Raw genomic sequence first — 23,753 nt, 5'->3', positions numbered from 1 at the left:
TTGCACCAAACGCATCTTGAGTACGATGGCTAAAAAACAGACAGTTGTTCTCTTGAACTTTGTTTCAGAGTCTTCCACATGCCCACTGGTAGATCTGTAACTTCCTCCGTACCTCTCTGCTATAAAGCTTCAACTGATGAAGTACCAGCTAAACTTTGTCATGAGTCTCTTGTTGGTCTCCGTCACACTTGAGGATCTTAACACAGGTTTAGTTGTATTATTTGAATCTCTTTTTCTTACTGTAATCTGTGGGAAGCGTTCTTGTATCATTCCCTAAAGAAGTACTCCTATCACTATTTCCAACTTTGACAGTAAATCCACTAACCCTTCCAGATCCAGGTGTATTTAACCAAAACCTCAAAACATTTATGGGACTTCTAAAAAACAATTGCCTCCAATAGTCAGCAGCCATTTTGACATAAAATAGTAAACACAGGTGTTACCAATGATACTAAATAAGGATTCGTCCCATTTACCTGTATTGCAGCAGAGACTTTCCAGTCCACTTTCCGACATGCAGCACAGCAGCACCCTGACTCTGGCAACACCTGTGTTTACCTACTATTTTATGACAAAATGGCTGCTGCGAAAAAGGTCCACAGTGATAAAGGTGTTATCACGATAAAGGCAGTGAATACTTAGTTATGCAGTAACTTATGTTTTATATTTGTACTAAAGGGATAGTTTGGATTAGTAGGCTTATATGAGTTACTTATCCATAGTCATTTTATTAGAAAAAAAAATCAATATCCATTTAAGTGTACACTACAGTGAGCATGTTTCACTGCCTTACCTTGCTGTGAATTTTGCAGTGTAATACTCAGTTGGTCGTAGGTGTAAGAATACGCAAATACTACAGTTGAGACAATTTGTCGGTAAAGGGAAAGGGTTCTCTTGAACAGATACTGATTTTTTTTAAAGTTTATGTGGCTAAAATATGTTTATGTGCTGACCCTGTCCACAGCAGCATTTTGCTTTACTTCTGGACTTCTGTCTGACTCTCTCTCTCTCGACTATAGATACCTCATATAACCCCACATCAAAAAACCTGAACTATCAAACCTGAGGTTTGTTTCCACTCTGACACTGAAATATTTCTGCAGGTATGGTATGTGCTGTTCAACTTGAGATTGGGTTTGACCTGTAAATGTAAGGAGGCATTACATCGTTTATATTAGTAAAATCTAGTTTTATATATATATGCACTGTGACTATTTGATATGCTCATTACTTAAATTGAATATAGATGCATTACTCTTGTGGTATTTCTAACTGAACAGGCAACAACAATCTGTCTTACATCGGTCTTTGCATTTTAGGAAAGAACTTGAAGATTGTCAGGATGAAAAACAAAACTTAACATCACTATTTAAAAAGAAAATACAAATAACAGTGCACAGATAAGTATCCTTACTTAGGCCATGTCTGTATTTACTTACATTGCTTTCCTTTTTTTGTGAGTTCATTGTTCGAGTGAAATAATTAGGCTGTAGAGTTGACAGCATTTACTGAGATCACAGAAAGTTTACTCATGAGAAGAAAACTGAAACAAAACTGAGAATAACTTTTCTAAAGAGGTGTCCACATTTTTTAAAAGATCAACTGAATATATCCTTAGTGTAAAGTAGTGACACACACCAAACTCCGAATTTAAATGCATAGTTAATCATCGCATATCCACATGTGATTATGAACACCCTGCTCTGTTAGAGATGGGGTCCTGTGGGGTTAAAGGTGCTCAACAAGGACCTGTCATATCTTATCAACTCAGCTTATTTAAAAAAAAACAAAAAAAACATGTATCTTGGTGACCAACCTCGAAATCGGTTGAACGCGATTGAATGAACACAAGCAGAGAAATCAGTGTGGAAATATATGTACACATTTTATTTAGAACAGAGACACAGCCTCAGGGTTAAACAGTGACCGGCTGCAACATCTATACAAACATGGAAATCATTCTTTCTCACATACACATACTATCATCTACCTGCAGGAATATTCAGAGCCAAACATTTGGCAACACCCTCAAAGTAAAAGGTGTGTACATCGAAACATGGTTGACGGGGGGGATTGGCAAAGTAGTCATGGGTAAGCACAAACATCAAGACAAACTGTTGACTACCACGTGTCATAAAAACTGTTTCATCAGAACTACAGATCCTACATATTGATCATTGGTAATTTGTGGATGCATACTTGAAGGGTTTCAGATTGCATTGCCTTGCTTGTGACAGTTTACAAGAAAAGTAGAAAAACTACATTGAAAAAAAAAAGAGCTCAGTGATTTGCAGAGTGTTTAGTTGTAATAGCAAAGTGTGTGATAAAAAACATGCAACATCACTTGTAAGATCTGCTCTGGAATCATCTTTGGTTTTCCAGATCATTTATGGATGGGATGGGGATAGTGATCCTCCAGACACCAGCCTCTTAATTCCAAAGGGTCATATCTTTGTTGTCCAACGCGCCATCATTAATTGTCTTAACTTTTCCATCACACTGATTGGTTCTGTTCACAATCCCACTAGTCACTTCACTACAGAGCTGGCCAGAGCTAACATAATGATCTCCAGAAATCTACACCAAAACACCTTTTTCCACATACTGATTCCTCACACATGTAGGGTGAAAGATTAAATATGACTGAAGGTGTTGACTTGGTGTTGACTACCAAGTAGGCAGGTGGTGAACAGCTCTATAGTGAAGTGACTGAGAAGAATATGTTCAGGAAGTGACAGAAAAGCAGGATCAACCTTTTTACTTTGAGTCTATGTGTATCTGCGTCTCCGTCTCAAAAATAGGAACGCGAAAGAAAAGTGAAAGCTGGATCTTAAGGCAGCGTGGAGACGTCTTGTCAATGTCTGACAGAAAAAAAAAAAGTAGAAACATTTCAGCAGAACTGCTCAAAGCTTTGAGGCTGCGTTCGTAGGCGATATCACACGGGTGAAATCAAGTCGTGTTCTCACAACATTTGGGTTTTATGTCTTGCTGTTTAACATCAACTCTACCCTCTATGAAAAGGATTGTCAGAGTGAAGGGGAGTGACTTTTGAATAGCGGTCCTGCACTGACAGGCTCTGTAAAGCGTCTGTGTGGGGAAAAAATAAATGTTAGCCCTTAAAAAGGAAATTTGACTGTACACACTAAATAACTTAACCCACTCCTATAGTGGCAACCAAACATTATCAGTCATCAGATGACCACTTTATAACTATATATGTATGTAAATATTTATATATAGTATGTGAATATGTACACAACAGAAAATATAAACAGCAATTCTGCATGGAAGGCAAAAGGAACTTTTCTTCATTCATTAAAAACTTTGTAATCACGTCAGTCTGGTGCAGTGACCTATGGGAAAGTGTTGTAAACAAGACACTGGGCAAGAAAAAGAAATAGAACAACACATTTAAGGATGCACATAAAGTACGTTGTGTCTGTGCCCACGAGAGCTGAATCAGCATTTCAACTTTGTCTTGATTCGAAAGTGATGTGACCGAGATCGGTAGCTACTCCGCTGATGACAAACTGGTCTATGAACGTCTAAAACAAGACTTTAAAGTCCTGATATAAAGGTTAATACACTGAAAGAGATCCTTTACAAAGTAATGTGTTACCAAAAACAGCATCAACTTGGTCCAAGAAAAAGAAAAGAAAAAAAGCTTGATGGAAAATTCTCCTTGATCAATCTACATACTTACACACAGGCTAGGGTTGGATACAAACAACACACGCATCTATCATACCCCACGCTCACAGAAGGTGGAACTCAGAGAAAGGCACGATTCGGGGGGGTGGGGGGTGGGTTTCAGTCTTGGAGGTTACTACAGTGAGAGAGGAGGGAGCGTCTGAGTGCTTCCTTTCACCCAGAAGCTGCGTAGCGATGGTATCACCCAACGAATGGACGGGCTCGCTCGAGGGTTTACTCGTGGTTTATTAGACCTTGTGAGATCCTCACATTTGTGCTGCATATGTAGGCCAGAGCGCAGAGCTGGGGTCTGGACACGATTCAGATATCATCAATGAGCTTCAGTCTTTAGAAATTTGCACTGACGTCAGCACTCCGTGGCGCCAACAAGCTCGTCCTCACTTAGAAGACAATGAGCTTCGGCAAAGCATTTCAGCTGCACCTCAGCACGTGTGCGTGCAGCGGTGGTAGTGTGTTTATTGGTGTGCTGGCCAGGCTTGATGTAACCTTTGACATGATCGGATCACTGTAGCTGGACTCTGTACGCACAGATGAGGAGCTTGACCTGAGGACCGGAGATCAGAGAAAAGAAACTGTTACCACCACAAATGCTTCATCTTTAGCCTCTTATACTGACTGAGGTGACAGCGTGTTCATTTTGTTTTTTAAAGCTTTTAAACTGGTAGAAAAATATGAGTAACATTTATGTTAGAGCTTAAGACTAGGGTTGGATATATTCTGTACACGAAGACCAAAAGCAGCAATGAATTGATCCTTTTAAGTATCGTCTGTGGATAAAATCCTGATTTATCTTAATCCTGTGTCACAGGGTTCCATTGTTGTCCAAAAACACATCAAATCATGTTGCTTCATTGCCATGAACACACACACACACACTTAGATTTATTTTGAGTCAATCCCCCACACACTTGTCCTACTGCTGTAAATACTCGCTTGTGTCTACAAATGCACTATTTACTGTTTGAGTAATATTTGCTTAAAACAAAACAACAGCATCCAGCTGTGTTGGGAACTTTCGGAGCCTTTCGGAAAAAAAAACCCTACATATTTGTAGCCTGCTTTGAAAGATTCATGTCTTCTCGGAATGGACAGGATTGGGTTTAAGTGCCACTGACACTGGAAAGTTGGAAAACACAGTGACAGACTTACACCCAAAAAGAAAAGTATAAGCCAGCAGCACTTGACAGAAGCTCACTTCCTGCGTTTCCTTGACGAAATCACTTTGTCTGATCTACTGATTGTATCAACTTCCAGCCCTGAGTAAGTGAAAATGAAACCACTGATTTATTTCAGCAAGGTTTTTGAGGGCATTTCAACCCAGACCGGAAGACCTCAGCTGTTTCTCTTGACACATCTCCATCACTGGAAGTTTTGCCACAAAACTGTACCTCCTGAATAAAGTTTGAGACAGAGTGTGAGCTCAGAGGGCACAGACGGTCTTCTTGATTCTGGCTTGTCAACTTTGACAGGAACTTGGCAAGCTATGTTATTTGTAGGAAACCTTTGAGACTCTCAGCTAAGAACTTTGTGTCTTATTCCTTATTCACTAAAATACTGTGAGGTGGTGTCGTGTTCTGCTGCAAGTACAGGTAAGAACATGAAATAAAACGTGCCCTCTATTCCAGGATTGCATTATGTTGCGACCAAAGCTGAAAGAAGTTTAACTCCTTCCCGCAGCAGACTCTCATTGAAATGAATAAGGAGGCTGTCTTTCTCGATGCGGGGGTATCATCGAGTCTTCATCGAGTCTGGCAGCTGTGGTCAGCTTGTCAGCTACACCTTAATACAAGTCTTAACAGACAAATAAATGTGTCAAAACATCCATGAAACAAGAGCTGAAACATAATTCACTTGTCAGCTGTCCTTCTGTATACTCCACATGATCCAACACTTCTGTTTCCACCACAGTTATCTACGTACTTTTGTCCTTGCAGTTACTCCGTTGAGCTTGCGTGGACGCTCGTCTCCTGCCCCTTTATTCTGGCCGAGAGCGCTACTCCATCCTAGCACACTTATGCTGACATTAGCAATCGTTACCTGACTGACAGATCTTTAATCCTTCCTTTAAATGGCTGAAAATGTAAACATCGAAAACAGACGCCATGGTGGCCTGATTGGCAGCAGATGCTTTTATGTGAGTGTTTAAAATGGTGCATGTGTTTGTATTACTGTATATATTCATCACCTTGGCTGTTGGTGCCTCTGCTAGACGAATGAAGAGTCTGTTGATGCCTGGCACCGGGCTGAAGGAGTAGATGAAGTGACTATCCTGAATGTTTGAAAGACAAATGTGAATAAATTAGCAGAAATATAAGCACATTGTCACTTAACACAACTGTTTTAATAAATAACTGCTTGTTCACTTACAGTAATCTACAATGAAAGAGGCAATTACTCAATGTATGCATGTGTGATTGCAGAAACAATCAAAATCTTTTGATCTGCTGCTATTCTGATTTAATACTTTACCAAGTGTAACTAAATTTGCTGTAATAGTCTGAACCAACCAGGAAGATAGGCAGCTGGAACTTGTCGTTCAGAACCACGGCGTGGACGCTGCACGGTCCGCAGAGCCTGGCCGTGATTTCATTCAGGAAGTTAGCGTGGAAGATGAAGAGGAGGATGCCTGAGCCTGGAGTGGGAGGGTGGGATGGAGGGACAGAGAGTATTTGTGGGAGAGGAACAAAAGAAAGAATGTTGTCGTGGTGCTGATGGACTCAAAAACAGTGTCTTGATGAACTCCAAATAGAAAGTTTGTGTTTTACCCTCTGGCTGTGGCTGTGTCTTGAATCCAAACTCCATAGAGAAGTCTGGTCCTTCACAAAGCCTGTGGCAGGCAAGAGGGAAGACAGGTTCTAGCAGCACCAGACGAGACTCAAAGTATGCTCGGATGGTGTCTTCCGCCACACTGGACAGCCTGAGAGACGGAGAGACGTATACAGGAAAATGGTATGAATCTCTTTAAATGTAAAACGCAGTATCAAGTTTTTAAAACTTCTGCTGCTGGATTTAAGAGACACACACTGTCTCTTAAATCCAGCTGTAGTCCATCCTTTCCCCATCATCAGTGTGGAGTCAGGCTGGAAGCTGTGCTTATCACTCACATGCTGATGTGGTCCTTGATGAGATCACACACCATCAGATTGTTGCTGAGCTTGGCAAAGTACATAGCGGTGTTCTTGTGCTTGGACAGGATGTTGCAGTCAGCTCCGTTCTCCACCAGGAGGCGCACTACGTCAGTGTTTCCTCTCTTGCATGCCTGAAGCGAAGGACGGGAAAACATTTACCAACACAACCTGCGTCCCACTGTAAATCCCTCAGGATAAGGAGACTACATTGAATTTAGAATAGATGAGCTCTCAGCAAGACAGAAAACAAGCGCATTTCCCTAAATGTTGAATCACTCCTTTAACAATACGCTTAAACACTTATATCTGGTGCAAGTGGTCGTTGATTTCATTATTCTGTCAGACACAGACATCTGTGTGTGATGTGGCATTACCTTCATCAGTGCTGTCTCCCCGCCTAGTGTCTGAGCGTTGACATACGAGCCCGCCTCCAGCAGGATAGCAACCGTTGTCAAGAAATTCTAACAAGAGATGGAAATGAAAACAAATACAAATGAGTCCGAAAATACCACACATTAAGAAGTGTAAATGAAATAAACACATCATTTTGGTGCGCCACAAGTGTTTCATACTATGCATCAATTAGACAGTGCAACGACACTCAACACTGGCATATTATCACCTACTGGAGATTTGTTAGCAAACCGTGGCTTATTTAAACATGGGGACAGCCAATATTTGGTCTAATATTTAATCTTCTTTTGGGTGGTTTGTCTCCACCTGTTCCTGAGAGAAACATCTGAGGTATCAATTGCCTTCAGCGTCACAGTAACATACCCTCTAAAGGACCCTCTTCTGATCTTGGGTGTGAGGCCATGTTACCTTTTCAGCAGCGTGCATCAGGGCTGTGGTGCCATTCTTCTGTCGTCCATTCACTCTGACCCCCTTCTTTATCAGCAACCTGAGGATGTCGTCCTGTCCCCCCGCTGCTGCCAGCATGCTCAGGGACATACCACTGACATCCTGGAGACAAAAAAAAAAAACAAAAAAACACATGGGGCTAAAGTGACCAGCATCACACCGTCCTGCTGTGGATGTTAGTTTGCAGAAGGCACAATGCTGCCTTTCTACAGTCACATCATCTGTCAACACTGTTGAGTTTGTAATAAGACATTCGTGTACGTTGCTACAATGTTGAGCTATCAAGCATGGCGTTATGGTGTTAGTCCTGCACTTGCATTTTGTACATTTATTTGACGTTCATGCTGCCTGTAGGATGCATTCGAATGACTTATTAATGATGTGATCCCAAGATTTTGGCCCAAATCATACTAAATCCCCACATGGTAGACCAGAGCAAAACAAACAAACAAACTGTGGTGAAGGAGTTAAGCCATATTCAACTTTGGGGGAAACGTTACCCGATGTCACGCTGGCAGTAGCCAAACACTGACATGTGCTATCCAGGTGAACTTTATGAACTAAACTAAGATACCTTTGTATTCTGGCTTGGTTTAATAAAAGGCATTAATCAATGTCATCAATCAATTCTATGTCAGTGGCTGTCTTGCATTCTATGCTGCAAAACAGTCATGAAGACGTTTCCTGGTTTGTGTTTGAGAAACAGCATTGGTTTAGTGACATAGACAATGAATGAAAGTGAGGGAGGGAAGACCCTTTCCTCTAGCGAAATCAAATTCTTTGGTTCATCAACAAAACTAATGGCATTCCCATCAGCCTCTGCTGCACGTTGGGTATACTCATGTTCAGCAAATGTTAGCATGCTAACATGTCAAACTATGATGATGTATTTAAAAGATCCACACAAATTCATATCACAAAAAGTCTGCGGAAAGGCAACAGCATTAACATAAAACCTTGTAAACCCCCCCCCCAAAAAAAAACACAATGGCCTTTTCATAAAAACATGTTTTTGTAAGCCAAGAATCATTTTATTGTACAAGCAGAAGTCATAGGTTCCTTACAATACTTGATAAGAAGCATTAACTGAAGGCATCATAATTGCACCAGAAAGAAGAATAACACGCACTGTGTGCTTATACAATAGCAATGAAAGAAAGTCGCCTACTACAGAAAACATTTTTTTTTGCTTTGCAACACCTAACAGCAATGGTAGTGCTTGAAAGATAATTTATCATTTGAAACACCACTGTATCTGGGGTGTAACCCCAACTACTGTATATACTGCAAAACAGATATACCCCTTTCACAAGGAGGCAATGACACGGGGGAAACCAATTTGCTGTTGGTGTGAATGAGTTAACAACCCTGCTCACGGTCAGGATTTTAGGTTATGTCTGAACTAACTGCTTTGGTATGAAACGGTGAACACTTGTTACTCTACACAGGTTCACTACAGATACTACTAAGGATAATACAAAATATTCTGTCCATCACAAATAGCAGCAGTGCCATCTGGAACTCTTAACCATAACTTCTGCTCCTTTTGATCTCAAAGAAAATTGTGAAAATTACTTTAGACTGCATGTTAAATGCAGTGTAAAAAAATACACTGTGGTGACCAATTTTTTTTTAAATTAAATGTATAACCAGGACTACAGTCGCAAAGCCTGTGACCAGCAGCCTGCTATTGGTAAATGCACACTGAATGTGTTTAATATTTAGTGTTAAACCTTCAGCAAGGTTTGTATGTGAAAGAAAAAAAAGGGATAAAATGAAACGTATGCAAAATAAAATTCAATGAAGTACTAAAATTAAATGTTTAATGGTTTTAATTCCCTAATCTGCATTCTGGTGCATTTGGTGATAATGCTAACAACAATCTGAATATGGTTAACATCTCGTCAACAGGGAAGGAAACTAATCTTTTCAACAATTGTCTAACATCTGGTGACATCAAGATATTATAAATCTTGTCATGTATTAACTTTTGTAATGACCTTGTGAGATGCAATCAACATTAAGTGGGGAAACAAATGTAAAATCAAATAATCAACATAATAAGGCAATCGATCTTGGCAACTGGATATGAATGTCAAAAACATCCAGATAATAAGAGCTTAAAATGAAGTAATACAAATAAGATCAATGTGGTGGTGTTTTCTTTTTTAACCTCAAATTAGAGTACATCAAATAAAATAAGTACTAAAATGTTCTACACAGTTGCTGTATAGTGATACAAAAATACAACCAAACCTTTTGGCAGCTTATTAAAAACAAACACAAATGATGATAATGAACATTTATCGACAGGATCCTCAAAAGGAAAAAAAAAAAATAATAATATTTAAGGAAGAGGTATACACACGTAGCTCCTAATTCTCTAACATCAGCAAGGAAGGTGTGCCATTACTGCTGCAGGCTATCAGGGGCCATCTACAATATAGGCTACTGGCTAAAGCAATAGTAATATACATTTGGGCCAGGCATTTGAGAACTATGAAGAGCAAGTCACTGCACATCTATCACGTTGGAGGGACTGGTGGCAAAGATTTGCTGGTAAGATTTCTTCTTTGATCATCAAAATTGATAAAAATGCTACTGCAAACAGTACAGGCAGAAAGATAGACGCCTAAGTTTTGAAGTAAAAGTAAAAATCTCTCTAGAAATGTACAGTCATTAAGACTACCCTTGCCCAGAGTAGGGTGTGAAATGCCCTGGTCACGGTGGCTGGGGAGTCCCAGACAATTGTGAATGCTTTCACCATTTTCACAAATATTGTGTTTGAAAATTCTGGAAGCGTGTTTGGGTACCACATCAGCTTATTGCTGCAGCTAATGACTTGTGGCAGACTGAAAATCCTGGAAAAAATAGGTTCACATTTACTAAATGATTACATATTTAAAACTCAAACATTTCTAGAGATAACTGGCAATGATTTAACAAATTGACAGTGTTACATATTTGACTATGTTACATACATGTATGCAATCTAACCATATTAAACACCAATATTGGGTTTTTCTGAGCCAAAGCTACAGTTAAAAACGGCCTTTGTTCCACCAGTTCTGAATATTCATGCACACTAATAGCTTGGTCCATTGGACATGATTCTGAATATTTCAAGAATTTCTTAAAAAGTGCGACGGGTAGAGCAGTCTGTAATTGTCATGATCTGTATAGCTAGTGAGACCAAGGTTCACTGACAGTACAATTCACATCTGCTGAATGCAGAACCTCCTAATAATTTGTGTTTAAAGCCCTCACACAGCTCTGAAATGTGACTGATCAGTGATCAGTAAAGTTCATAACAAATATTTACAGGGACAGATAAACAGGACCATCCCACTCTATGTTTGGATTATGAATTTCTGGTTCCTGTCCTCCACTTTGTTTGGAAGCAACTGGATGTCCTCTTCTTTTCATTGACTGAATTGAGTTATGTACAAAATATTTGACTTCCCTCCATGTTCTGCTATTCAAGGCAGGTTCAGCAGCTAAACACGCATCACAATCCTTTTTGCCTGGCACTTTGACCAGTTTACAGAAGTCTCCAAGTTGACGCCTCACTGCTGCTTGCTCCTCCTCACTCCATAATCTCTTGTTTCTCTTTTGAGGCTTGGCAGCTGTAGGGACTGCAGTGGGCGTGGATGTACTTTCCTGTCCCATTAGTGTTCTGCCAGGAATACTGGGTCTATGAATTGTTGGGACAACCTGTGCATTTGTGGGGCCTCTGGATGGGTTTGTCGGGTAAGCTGGTGTATTTGAATGATTCAGAGGTGTGAATGAAGAAACGATAGGCCTACTTCTGTCATTTAGTGTTGAGTATGTAGGGATCAATGGTGAACTTGGAGTATTCAATGGTGTGAATGTAGGCACCATTGAGGTACTTGGAGCATTAAGGGTAGTATAAGTAGGAATCATTGGTGAACTTGTAGTGTCCTGTGGTGCATACACAGAAGGGGGTGCCATACTTGTGGCATTCTGTGTATAATGAGGAGACAATGGCATAATTATGTTGTTCTCTGATGTGTATACAGGAGGCATAAGTGCATTGGTAGTGTTGTGTGGAGTAAATGTAGGAACAACTTGTGTATCAGTAGCATTGAGTGGTGTGAACGTTGAAATCAATGGTTGACTCGTATGGACCATATCTGTACTAGTAGAACATAAGGATGCATAACTTGAAGTAATTTCTTGGGAGAATGGTGTTGAGGATTCTCTTAAGTTGGTTGGTGGCACCATTGTCATACAACAATCTGAACTTTCTCTCAGGTCATCTGGATGCACTCTTGTCATACAAACAAGGTTTGTGTCTTCCAAATCTTTCTTTGTGGTTTGGACTGTAGTTTTCGTACTCTCATTTACATTCCCTTCAGAGTGTTGCTGGTTATTTCTCCGCCGTATTGTCTGTAGTGTGTTGTGTACGTAGTTTTTGACATCTGTCCAAGATCTTCCACCAAGATCTGGTTCAGCGGCTATGCAAGCATTGCACTCCTTTTTGCCTGGAACCTTCATCGTTCTGATAAATTCACATAAGTAACGCTTCACTGCAGCCTGCTCCTTCTCAGTCCAAGGTCTTCTCTTTAAAGCAGCCTTCTGTACAGTTCCTAAGAAGAGCATAGAGAATCGTGGTTATAGAAGAGAAATATAATCTTCATCAAATGTAGAATTCAGTAGTCTCCAAAACAAGCAACTTGGAGCAGAGACTGTTAAATTACAAATGTTAACTATACGTTGTAATCTTTGTAATCAAAAGGATCCAGAGGAGCAAAGGGTACTTACCATCTCTAGCAGTGCTAGGTGGACTTGATGGCAGTGTTTGATCTATCTTAAGAAGTTGTTTGCTCATTTCCTCCAGCTGTGATGGATTTCTTGAGAGCCTGTAACACTCCTGGCTGCTCCTTCCGACCAGTTTGGCCACTTTTTCCAGTTCATGTTCAGTGAGACTCATTAGCTGCCAGCAGCTGGCAATTTGCTCTCTTAATGAGGAGGACAGAAGTGCTTCTGGGTTTTTAACGCCACATTCCATTGCAGCCCTCCGGAAACAGTCCAATCCTCTGATGAAGGAGGGACCTTCAGTCCTTGCAAACAAATATGGGTTAGTTTTTGACACACCTGCTTGTTCTCGATTTTCGATGAGCAAATCGATTGACAAAACCATCCTTTCTGTTAGCAAAACCAGCATGTTCCTTCCATACTGACCTTCTAGTTCCAACCTGGTAAAACTGGCACCAAGGTCAAGCTCCAATTTTGTGCTTTTCCTTATTTGATCTGCAGAGGGCACAAATGTTCCCCTACTCTTTTTACAAGTATAGGTTTGCAGGAGCATTCTACCAATATTTCCTACTCTTCCTCTGTTAAACAGACACACATCTGCTAGAGTGGCTTCACTGAGCTTTTTCCATGTTGACAAACTAGGACTTTCTTTCAGCTCGTTCCTGGCTTCATCTTCTTCCCCTGTAATAAACCTGTGAAGTTTTATCAAATCTTCTGTCACAGTTGATTTGTCTACTTCCACTTTCTTGACTTCTTGCTTTAAAGATAATGCAAGAGCTTTGCGAGTAAAACACTCATTCCATTTCGTATCAAGAAGCTGTATGAACTTTTTCACTTCACTTTCAGTGTCACTGTCTTCTGTCATGCGACTTTCCCCGAAAGCTATTTCTGCAGCTCGTTTCAAAGAGTATCCAATCTTTGAGACAAGGGAAAAGGTTTTAAACTTACTGGAACTGGGATCAAAACCACTAGCTTTTTTAGCCCCTTCAACGGCTAATTCAAATCTGGATGGTAGACATACTTCATGCAAGTACTTCACACTCTTATCAAGCTCATTTACAGCGAGCACAAATCTACCCAGTTCCCTCATCTTTTGTGCAATATAAGCAAACTGAGACTTGTCATGGTCATACTTAACAGCCAATGCATTGCCATATTTACAAATAAGTGGGTCATTTCTGATATGCCTCGAGATGTCATCTTGATGCATGATGTGGATGATCTCCTCACAGCCTCCGGTTAAGAACTCTGACATTGGAAGCAGCAGGGAAGCAGCACTATCACTCCTTTTTGTCCTTTCAGAGGATTTCTGATCCCCTTTCCTGGCCTTACAGGACCGCTCATGTCTCCACAAATCAGTTTTGCGATAAAAAGCAAAGCAGTGCTGACAAGGCAGAAAGTCACGGACAGATACGCTAGGATTTTTTATCTGCTTCTTAGTGACAATTTCCCCCTCGCCACTTTTGAGAACTTGGCAATTATGTTCATAATCTCCTTTATTACGGATTTGGTCAAGCAAATTCTGTCTGACTTTGGAACCTTTGGGAAAGTGTACTGCATGGGCAACTTCCGTTTCATCTGCATGTTTCCTTTCCAAATGCTTTGCAAGTTGTGTAAAAGACATTTTGCAGTACAAACAGAAGTGCTTTTTGCACAAGTCCTTTTTCTCATCATCTGCTGTGCTTGGTTTTGTTTCAAGCACTTTCTTACAGGTCCTTGAACTGGATCGTGTTGGTTGCTTCCTCTCCACAATTTTCCTGCAGCGACGTAATTGTGTTTTAGCAATCTCCTTTGTGCCTGACTCAAACAGAACTTGATCTGTACTATCTATCTGACTTGTGACCACATCTTCTGCCTCTTCACTTGAGTCATTTGCTTCCTTGGTGGAACTTAGTTTGTTAGCTATTCCTTTTTGTTCTATTTCCTCATCGTCCCTTGTCAGCATCCTTTCTGCATTTCTGTCTGAATTTGAATGATCAAAGTTAGCGTTAGGGGTTAGGGATTGTTTTCCTTGACTTTCCTGCATGGTAGCTGAATCACAAGCAGTGTTTTTGGGTTCAGTTATATCCCTCTCATTTTCATGTTCCCTTAGTGTCACTCGCTCTGTGTTTGTACTGGAAGGACTACTTGGCATTTTTTCACCATCTTTTCGACCATCCAAATCTTGTGGGATAATCTCTTTTACTTTTGGAGTACCCTCTTCATTTCGTGCACTGTCAGGGTTAGAAGTCAACCTAAGAGCATCACTTGAACTTCTCTCTTCAATCAAGCTCCTCTCTCCTTCATATGACTTCGTCTCACCAATAGTACAAGCCTGCAAAAGAACAAGTATATGTAAGACTCATCGCCAAATCAGACCTCATGAATAATTTGATTGAGTGAACTTAAAGCACAGATCCATTAGGAAACAAAAAAAAAAGCTAAAATTTGAATGTAATTTTGGCTGTCAAGTGGTGGTGATAAGTCAAGTAACATTATTTTAGTTTTGCCTTTTCAAAATCTGTTGCACATTTTTCAATCTCTTTAACGCATCAGCACCTTGGCATTACCCCACCAAGATCCAACTCATTCAAACAGAAGTCAATGTGATGGCCACACATCACTTTTTAGTCCAACATCGGTACCAAAAAACCCCTGACACCTTTCAAATCTCCAGTACAAAAACCACATGTGACCCATTCAAGAATAGTTAATGGCTTTATTGGATCAAGCAGCGTTGCGACATTGTAATTGTCTAACCAAGTATATGTAGTCATGGGGTGTTGGATGAAATGCTACATGGAGAGAACAGAATATGCACTGAGACTAGACCTACATTCATGGCTTGCAATCAAAACAAATGCTATATACAAAATATTTATCTACAAGAGTGGTGATTTAACACATGTCTTCAATGTGGCAAAATAAAAAAAATAAAAAAAACAACCAGTGTCCAGGATTAGGCCAGGCACAGATGGCAAAACATGGAAACACTCAAATAGTGTTCAGCCATTCACATAACATTAAGTTTTTAATTTAGATGTCATGTTATGTTTTAAAATTTTTGATGCTGAGGTAAAAAAAAAAAAAAAAAGTGTACTGAATACATAATGTTGTGCCATGATCATGATGATGATGATACATGTTCTAAAAGCATATACAGTATGTACCTGCTTCAAAGAGTTCATCTTGTCCTGTTACTTCATGTGTTCAGTGGCTTTTTCCATTGGCTTGTTCACTGCAAGGAAAAATGACACCAAAGTCTCTAATATGCACACATTATGATGAATATGTAATGAGTCATAGGACCAATGTACAATTAGACATACAATAAAGTGCAATTCTAAACATTTTTTCGGTCGACACAATAATCTAGCTTAATTTAAGACGCTTAGAGCAGTGAGTGATTAGAGCAAAAAGCAAAAAGGCTCAGTGGAGATTTCCGTTAGTGTTTTACATATTTTGCCCTCAAAGAACAATACAGTTTAGGTTTAAAGTAAGCGGTATGGCCCTTTAATTGACTAATTAATACAATGTGGATATATTTAACTTTAAAACCTACCAATTAACAAACAGTTTTTGCATCATAAAATGCAAACATCATCACCTTAAAGCATCTAGCGGTGAGGCTGCAACTTGCAACCAACTTTTCAACTACTATGGTAGCCTCAACGCGTAAAAAACATGCTATATTCCATTTTTGCTAAGAGATTCTTTTAAATGTTACACAATGGACCTTTAATTTAAATATCATATTTCTGTTGCCATAAACAAATATAAACATTTGAGGTCACACTCTTACCTTGTTGCAGAAGCAAAGGTGCGTTGAAAATGTGAAAAACACCTTGGCTGTTGAATATCAGTAGGCATGAAACCGTAAAGACTGTAGATGTAGATCTTGAAGAGACTGATTCCTTTATCTTTCAGCGCTGTATATGTGGATTATTAAGACCCTTTGAATGTGATGGAATAAGAAGTCCTCTCAGCTACATCATGTAGCCCTAGTGAGCCATTTCCCCAATGTTAAATGGTTCAGTATTTTCCATACCTGCTGACTTGACAATTTATTAGAGGGTTTTCTAAGATATTCCAGAAGAGGTTCCAGAAGCTCCAAATATGATCAAGTCAAATCAGAAACAGATGATTGAAACAGAGACAGAAAATGTGTCTACTGGCATCTATTATGCGTCATAACAAATACCACTCAAATATTTCACGTATGGATACATTCCAGAGGGGGCAAAAAATAAATAAATAAATTCCCATTTCCTTTTTTTGTTTGGGTTAAATACTTTTAAAATATTTTCAACCATATCCATCATGAAGTATAATTTTAACCCAGTGTCAGTTCATGTGTTTGCAATGTGGAGGACCTGGCTGGGAAAGTATTCAACCTTATTAGTGGCATTTGTGACAGACTGTGTATAACTGTGTTATACTGGTCAGCCACAAAATTCACATTTTTTTCATACCTTACTGCACAAACACTCCCACACATACACACTGGGGCAACCAAGGTGCGAGCTGAAAAATTTGTAAAATGTGCTTTTGACTTGAAATTGAAGGCTCAAGAGATATAGGTGTAAACCAAAAATAAAACACAATGAGGCACAGGCTAATCAGCAGATATAAATAAGGCAGAATATGGTTTGGGCAAATGGTTGATTAAAAATGACAAAAACAAAACATTTCAAGGGGATAGAACATACCTCTTGGTCCAGATTGTAGTCCTCTTTAGAATTAAGTGCCAATTTTACAGCCATGTAATCTCCACTTTTCACAGCATCCCGCAACTCACCTGACAGGAACAAGGTAGAGCCAAATGAAGTTTGGAGATTACATTATAGATTTCTGTCTCTGGCAACTGACAGCCAGAGATTTTCTCAAGACTATATGTATTGTATTCTTTCAACATAGCTCGGACACAGCTCTTAGCACGAAACATATTAACAGCAATGGTCCCATTCCATTCTGTTTGACAAGCAGACCTCGGCTGCTGTTCAAGGGTTTCCCCAACAGCAGGCACAGCTGTTGCAGTTTTTGATGTCCATGTGATTACATGAACTATCTGGGGTATTGTGGATTGGCTGCCTACATGATACAGTAAGTGTTGACAGACTACTACTTAATCCTGCACATGAAAAAACAATCAAAACAGAAACAAAAAACAGACGTGCATTTGGATATCAGATGGCAAAAAAAAGTGTGCATTTGGTTCAAAAACAACAACAATGGAGCTCAGGGAGGTGTAGATAGAGGCCAACAGTCCTCTACTAAATGCTAAATGGGGCCTATGATTGCATATTAAACCCCTCTCATAACTATACCCCACCCAAATATTCAATTCACTTAAAAATTTGACTTTTTATTTAATTAAAAAATAATGAAAAACACTCACTGGGAGATAAGGGCGGACCTGACAGGATCTCATCCTCTCCATTCAGATGTTTCTGGAAGTCATCCAGAGTCATCCAGTCCAGGTTCAGGTCCATCCCGAGACTCAAAGTGGCTTGGCCCTTGTCTGTAGTACACACAATGCAAAGAGATAATTAGCTGACGGGCTGAACCCTACCTCTTATTCTATCTGTAAATCTTAATCACATTTCTGTTTGTCTTAACACTGTGCTGTCTAATGTTTCATTTAACGTGAAACAATCAGAAGCATACCAGATTTGTCAGCGCCCTCTGGTGTGTCCTGGATGTCCTGATTGTCATCACATGCCATGAAGAGCCTGGGCTCACTGTCCTCTTTCCTCTTCCTCCTGTCGTCTGTTGGGGTTTTCCTCTCCCAGCCGGGCCGCTGTGCATCCTCTGGCTTCTCCCTCCGCTCCCGGGATTCGTCTCCAGATCTCTGCTTTGCTGCAGAGTCCTCTCCTTCCCTCTCATCACTGTCCAGGGTGAAGCCGTAACTCTGGCCAGGCTTGAGGACTAGAGGAGGAGCAAATCGTCATATTTTTTTGGGAGATAACAAGCCTGGACAGCTTGTCATCCTCCATCACAGCTGTCAAATCATCATCATACGCAGTGAAGACTTGTTTGAAGTTATGGAGGGACACATACTGTATCTCATGTGTTTGACATGAGAGAGCTGCACAGATCCAAACAAAACAACTGGTACTGGACCAAATTGGAATCTATATTTATATTATGAGCTATTTTACTGCTGAACCTCAATCACAAAATGTTTTATATGTGCGATTTTTGGCGCCTGAGTGTTATGCATACCATCTAATTGCTTGGCCTTCTCCGTCTTCTCAGGTTCTCCTTTCTGAGCCGGAGAGTCTTTGCTTTGCTTGGAGGTCTTCTCAGACTTTCCTGCTACCTATTATTGGGGGGGAAAAAAACAAAGTATTAACACACCATGTTGTTTTCTTCGCAAACCACTGAGCAGCAGACAGTGTCAACGATGTGATGTGATGTCCTGACTTTTGGTTTTGTTTAGCACATTTGTATCAGATAGGAGAGGATGAGTGCCAAAGAGTTCTTCCGGCCTTCTCCTCTAAAGAACAGCATTGTTGTTACTGCCCATTTCCTTTCTGCAGTGACTTCCTCTGGGCTTTTCATTGGCCGAAGAGACAAAAAATTGTTGATGTGCTGGTGTGGTTTTTTATACAGCATAGAAATTCATTGAAGTGCCGACTAGGGAAGCACACCGACACTGACTTTATGAAGTGGAACAGGAAGTGAGGATTGGTATTAGATCTTATTAAGCCACAACTTCTCTGCACTTTTGGGAAGTTAAATGAACATGTATTCTATTTTAAGTCTAATGTCTTCATATGATACAAAACAGTAGAAAAATATGCAAAGCAGTAACACTGTACCTTTGCGGGTTTGCTAGTGGTGGTGGTGGTGGTGGGGGTGGTCTTTTCTGGCGTGGGCTGATGCACTGGCTGTCTGCGGGGGGCGCGGTCCTTAGCCTCGCAGTTTAATAGGAACTTCTCAAACAGGTTGGTGGAGCCTGTGGCATCTTTCGGTCCCAACACCGGCTCCTCCTTGGCTACCACCTCCTCCTCCTTGCCCTTGGTGCTGCCAGTTGCTGTGACAGAGGAGGAGGAGGACGATGAGGACGCGGAAGCAGACAGGACTTTTGGTGGTGCCGACGAGCTCTCCTGCCCTTTGCTCTTGGCTTTCTTGTGTAGTGTGGAGCTGTCGCTGGAGTCTGACAGTGGGGCAGCTTCCTCCTTGCTTTTCGAGGTGAGGCTCTTTAGTTTTTGGAGGCTGCTTTCCTTCTGCGTGGCGTCAGGCTTTCTGTTCTTTTTGTCGTGGATGAGGTCCTTAATACCCTGCAACTTTACTTCCCACTTCCCCTTCTTTTGTTTCGACTTGTCGTCCGAACGTGACTTTTCTGCTGACTTTGCTGCGGTATCTGTTGATGTGGTATCGTCCATTTGGGACTCTGACGGGCCGTCGCTCAGGTCGTCTTCTAGAGGTGCTGCAGCCTCGTCTTCAGAAGTTTCGATTTTCTTTTCCTTCTTCCCTTTCTTTTTCTTCCCCTCCTCTCCCTTTTCTTTCTTATGCTTCCCTCCCTCCTTTCCCTTTTCCTTCTTGTGTTTTTTGGAGGGAACAGGCTCATCGTCGTCCTCTTCAGAGTCAACCACTCGCTTTTTCAATTCAGTTTTTTTCTCCTTGGGAGGAGAGGATGGAGTTGGTGCTCTCTCTTCTTCTTCCTCGTCCGTTTCTGGTGCCGGTAAAGGCCTGAACTCCTCCTTCCGTTTGTCTTTCTTTTTCTTCTTTTTCTCCTTCGGAGGTGGTTCCTCTTCTTCTTCCCGGATCTTTGTCTTCTTCTTCTTCTTTAAGGGAGCATCAGTTGGACGGTCTTTGTCGCTGTCACTTTCGGAGTCTGCATCAAACACGTCACTCTTTGTAGGCAGCAGTTTCTAATGAGGAGAACGGGACAAGCAATGTGACATAGTTGGATTAGATTTTGTATTTTTGACTTGTTGGTTTAAAGTTCTCTGGAGTTTTAAATATCTGTAGTAGCTCTGTAGAGCTGCTTTTCTTTCAGTGGATGCCTGTTTCATTTACATGAGAACGCGTGTAGCATGGGTGATGCAATACACATTCCACCAATGGTGTGACACTACTCCACTGATCTACAGGTGGCAATAACACGCCAAGATATGCAGCAACACACCAACAAGGTAAGAACATTGCAAGCTAATAAACAATGCTGCGTTTAAAATACTTTTCATGGTTTATGAGGAAGGCAATGCGCTCAACATGTTTGTTAGATAGCGGGGACACAGACAAAGCTTTTTGGTGACTACTGACTGAACTTTTCTTTGTTTACAACAAAGATCCACCGGGCCACAGGGTTTGATGGTCAGTCATCTGATTAAAACTTGAAAACTTACCACGCTTTTCTTGGTTTCTGCCTCTTTCTTGGCCTTGGCATCAGCCATGGACTTCTTAAACGCTAAGAGGACCTCACGACAGTCCTCTAAATGGGCCTCTGGCTCCCATGTATCATCATCAGAGCAGTAATTCTTCCAACGGACTCTGTAGAGCACCTCGCCCTGAAAAATACAGAGAGGAGATATTAAGCTCATCCACAACAACCTGACACGGTGGCAGGTGGCTGTTAAGAGTTTAACTGATGACTATTTCACCAGTAAACACATTATCCGGATGATAGCTGACATTAATAATTATAGTGTTTTGAACGCAGGACAAATTTCTTTGATTCACTGATCGTTTCATGACAGATGATACGCTGTATAAGACAGGTTTCATATCTTTTACATGCATGTACGGTCTTCTCAAACAACATCTGAAAGTGTCCAACACTGGGAGATAACAGCGTACGGACTGAAATGTTTTTCATGTACAGAAACTGACTTATGAGCTCAACAGTTTTGAATGAAAGATCAATTTTTCAAATTTGTTTAGTCGGATATAACATCGCACGACTTTGAACTCTTACACTGTTTACCAAGTTGCTACCCCACCAATAATTTGCTTATTATTTGCATAATAACAGACGGCAATTCATCTATGTTAACTTAGTTTCTCTTGATCCTTTAATCTCTAACTTTAGACTGTTTAAGAAGAAGAAGAAGGAGAAAATCTAATTACATATACTGATGTAAACAAACACAGTGAATATGGAGAATCCTTAAAACCTCGTAAAAACACCCTGGCACTCACAAACACCTCCCCTTCCAACCCACCTCTACTCGTCCACACAAAAGTACTCTCTCCATAACCACTCACATGAAGGGCTGGGTAATACTGAAGTGTGAAAATGTGGCACCATCTTGGGACAAAGCACGACTTTGTAAACAAAACATGAGAAGAAATAAGGGGAGGGACTTCAAAAGAAGTATAAAGTAGTGGTAGTTATTAAGTATGTGTGTGTGTGTATATATATATATATATATATATATATATAAAAAATATGTTATATTATAGGGGCCATTTCATATTTCTATATATAAAAAAATATATATTTCCATTTTTACTTTTATCTAGTTTTCTACTCATAAAGATGGATTATTTTGCACAGGTTTAATTTAAATCCAGATTTCTCTTATAGATTCACTTTCACATTAGTTTTGTGTAATACAGGTTAATTTCAATGTATGTTTACTGTGTCTCATGCTGCTGGATGCTTGAACTTTGCTCTGGATCAATAAAGTATCAATGCATCTATATCTCTATCTCTATATCTATATAGAGATATAGATCTATCTATGGACAAACAACAGAGCTGAAACATTTTGTTGAAGTCGGTACAAACTATTAATAATAATAATAATAATAATAATAATAATCAGAATCCACAAGTAGTTTATTCCTCAAATAAATAGACACTCGCCCAAATTCCTTGCATGTTGTGTTCAGCACTACAGTGTAATCAGTGTGTCACATTATCATTTGTGTGAGGTAAAGAGGTCACTTTTGGGAGTCCTGATGAAAAACAAACAAAAAAAAAAAGAATTTAAGTTACTCATTAGTGAGTTCATTCAATAAAGCAGGACAGCTACTGAATATTAGTGCATGTTGTAACATGACTATGGCCCGGCTAGGTTGATAGACAGATATAAAGTCAACAAAGACGCTTTGTGCACATACTGATGTGTCCACGCACAGAAAGGTAAAACACACTAGCCTGTCATTGTCATCTCGGCTACGGCGGTAACGCGACGTTAAGCAGGCGTTACTACATTCACACAGGGGCATTACGTTCACTGGCATTGTGTTTTATGCACCAGCACTATTATCTGAAATCTTTTACGCCGCCAGCCATCATGAAAATATGTGCAGGCTTGCACAGCGTCCGTCCTTGGCCTCAGCAGGGGGAGAGGCGAGCGGACATCACGGGAGAAGTTGTAGAGAAAAAACGATGCCAGCGCTGTGTGTGGAAGAGCGGCGAGCTACGAGCACAGGAGCGATCGCATAAGCGACGCGAGAGCAAAGCAACGCATCAATGTGCACTTAAAAATACACCGTACGTGTGTGTTTGGTTACAGGAGAGTGTGTGTGCGCCGTAGTAGGTGGGCTATGCGTCGTGAGAGTGGAGTGAAAGCAATGCCAGCCATGTTTGCCAAGCTAGCCAGGCGGCTACGTAGCATTTAGCTTCGCTTTACCTCTTCCACCCGCATGTCAATGATCCTCTCCACTTCGTACACATCTTCTCCCTCGTCTTGCTCGCTGTCCGCGGGCTCTACTTTGTCCGCCTCAGCCGCCATGGCTGCGGAGGCTGGTGCTGGCTTGCTAAAATGGAGCTATTTTGATTCAGCACTCGTTAAAAGGCCACGTTCACGGAGGCAGGACGCTGCCGTACCTGGCCGTACTCGCTGCACTAGCTCTGCAGCTCGGAGGGTTATCGAGCAGCTACCGCCCGCTCCTGCAAACGCTGCGTTCAAATGCTGCTCACAGCCTCCGTCCTACTCTGCTGCTACTCAGTCACAACCACGGCGTGCAGCAGTTTTTGTTCTTTCAATCATTTTGGACGAAGCTTGCGAGCTGAGGAACTCATGCGTGCTTTGAGATAGACAGCTAAAATGATTTAACTGAAACAATGCAGAAATGCGCAATACTAATCATCAATAGACAGCAAAACCCGGTTGTCTGACGTTTTATGGCGTTAAAAAACATTCCCACAAAAAGACAGATATTGATTACATGGATTATATGACGACAAATTATAATAATAAAAAATAGCGATTTTCTGACGTGTGGATTGAATTTCCTTTGTAATTTCACATGCTAACATTCAAAATTCCGATGTTTTTAAAGGCAGCACAAAGAACAAGCCACTCTGAATTTTGACATAGGGAGCAATGAAAA

General features: G+C 40.7%; 1 protein-coding gene across 4 annotated transcripts; it reads right to left on the bottom strand.

Moving 5' to 3' along the window:
- Nucleotides 1-1,864: 1,864 nt before the first annotated feature.
- Nucleotides 1,865-23,409, bottom strand: mphosph8 (M-phase phosphoprotein 8). Of its 4 annotated transcripts, XM_010742999.3 has the most exons (14): nt 23,051-23,393; nt 20,816-20,977; nt 19,283-20,338; nt 18,684-18,780; nt 18,126-18,386; nt 17,857-17,979; nt 17,168-17,256; nt 7,662-7,802; nt 7,214-7,300; nt 6,816-6,970; nt 6,477-6,628; nt 6,219-6,343; nt 5,897-5,980; nt 1,865-4,255 (listed from the first exon to the last, which is right to left on the bottom strand). In XM_010742999.3, exons 1-14 carry the CDS (start codon nt 23,150-23,152, stop codon nt 4,214-4,216), a joined length of 2,676 nt encoding a protein of 891 aa, XP_010741301.1. In that variant the 5' UTR covers nt 23,153-23,393; the 3' UTR covers nt 1,865-4,213. The 4 variants fall into 4 exon arrangements, with proteins under 4 accessions (XP_010741301.1, XP_019131957.1, XP_027146992.1 ...); XM_019276412.2 differs by lacking the exons at nt 1,865-4,255; nt 5,897-5,980; nt 6,219-6,343; ... (2 more) ...; nt 7,214-7,300; nt 7,662-7,802 and adding exons at nt 8,710-12,310; nt 12,486-14,793 and having other exon boundaries at nt 23,051-23,409; XM_027291190.1 differs by lacking the exons at nt 1,865-4,255; nt 5,897-5,980; nt 6,219-6,343; ... (2 more) ...; nt 7,214-7,300; nt 7,662-7,802 and adding exons at nt 12,561-12,784; nt 12,906-14,793 and having other exon boundaries at nt 23,051-23,401.
- Nucleotides 23,410-23,753: the final 344 nt, after the last annotated feature.

Source organism: Larimichthys crocea, chromosome XVIII, assembly GCF_000972845.2.
Source record: "Larimichthys crocea isolate SSNF chromosome XVIII, L_crocea_2.0, whole genome shotgun sequence".
Taxonomy (NCBI): Eukaryota; Metazoa; Chordata; class Actinopteri; family Sciaenidae; genus Larimichthys; species Larimichthys crocea.
The sequence above is the reverse complement of the archived record's forward strand: the minus strand, read 5'-3'. Positions and strand labels throughout refer to the sequence as shown.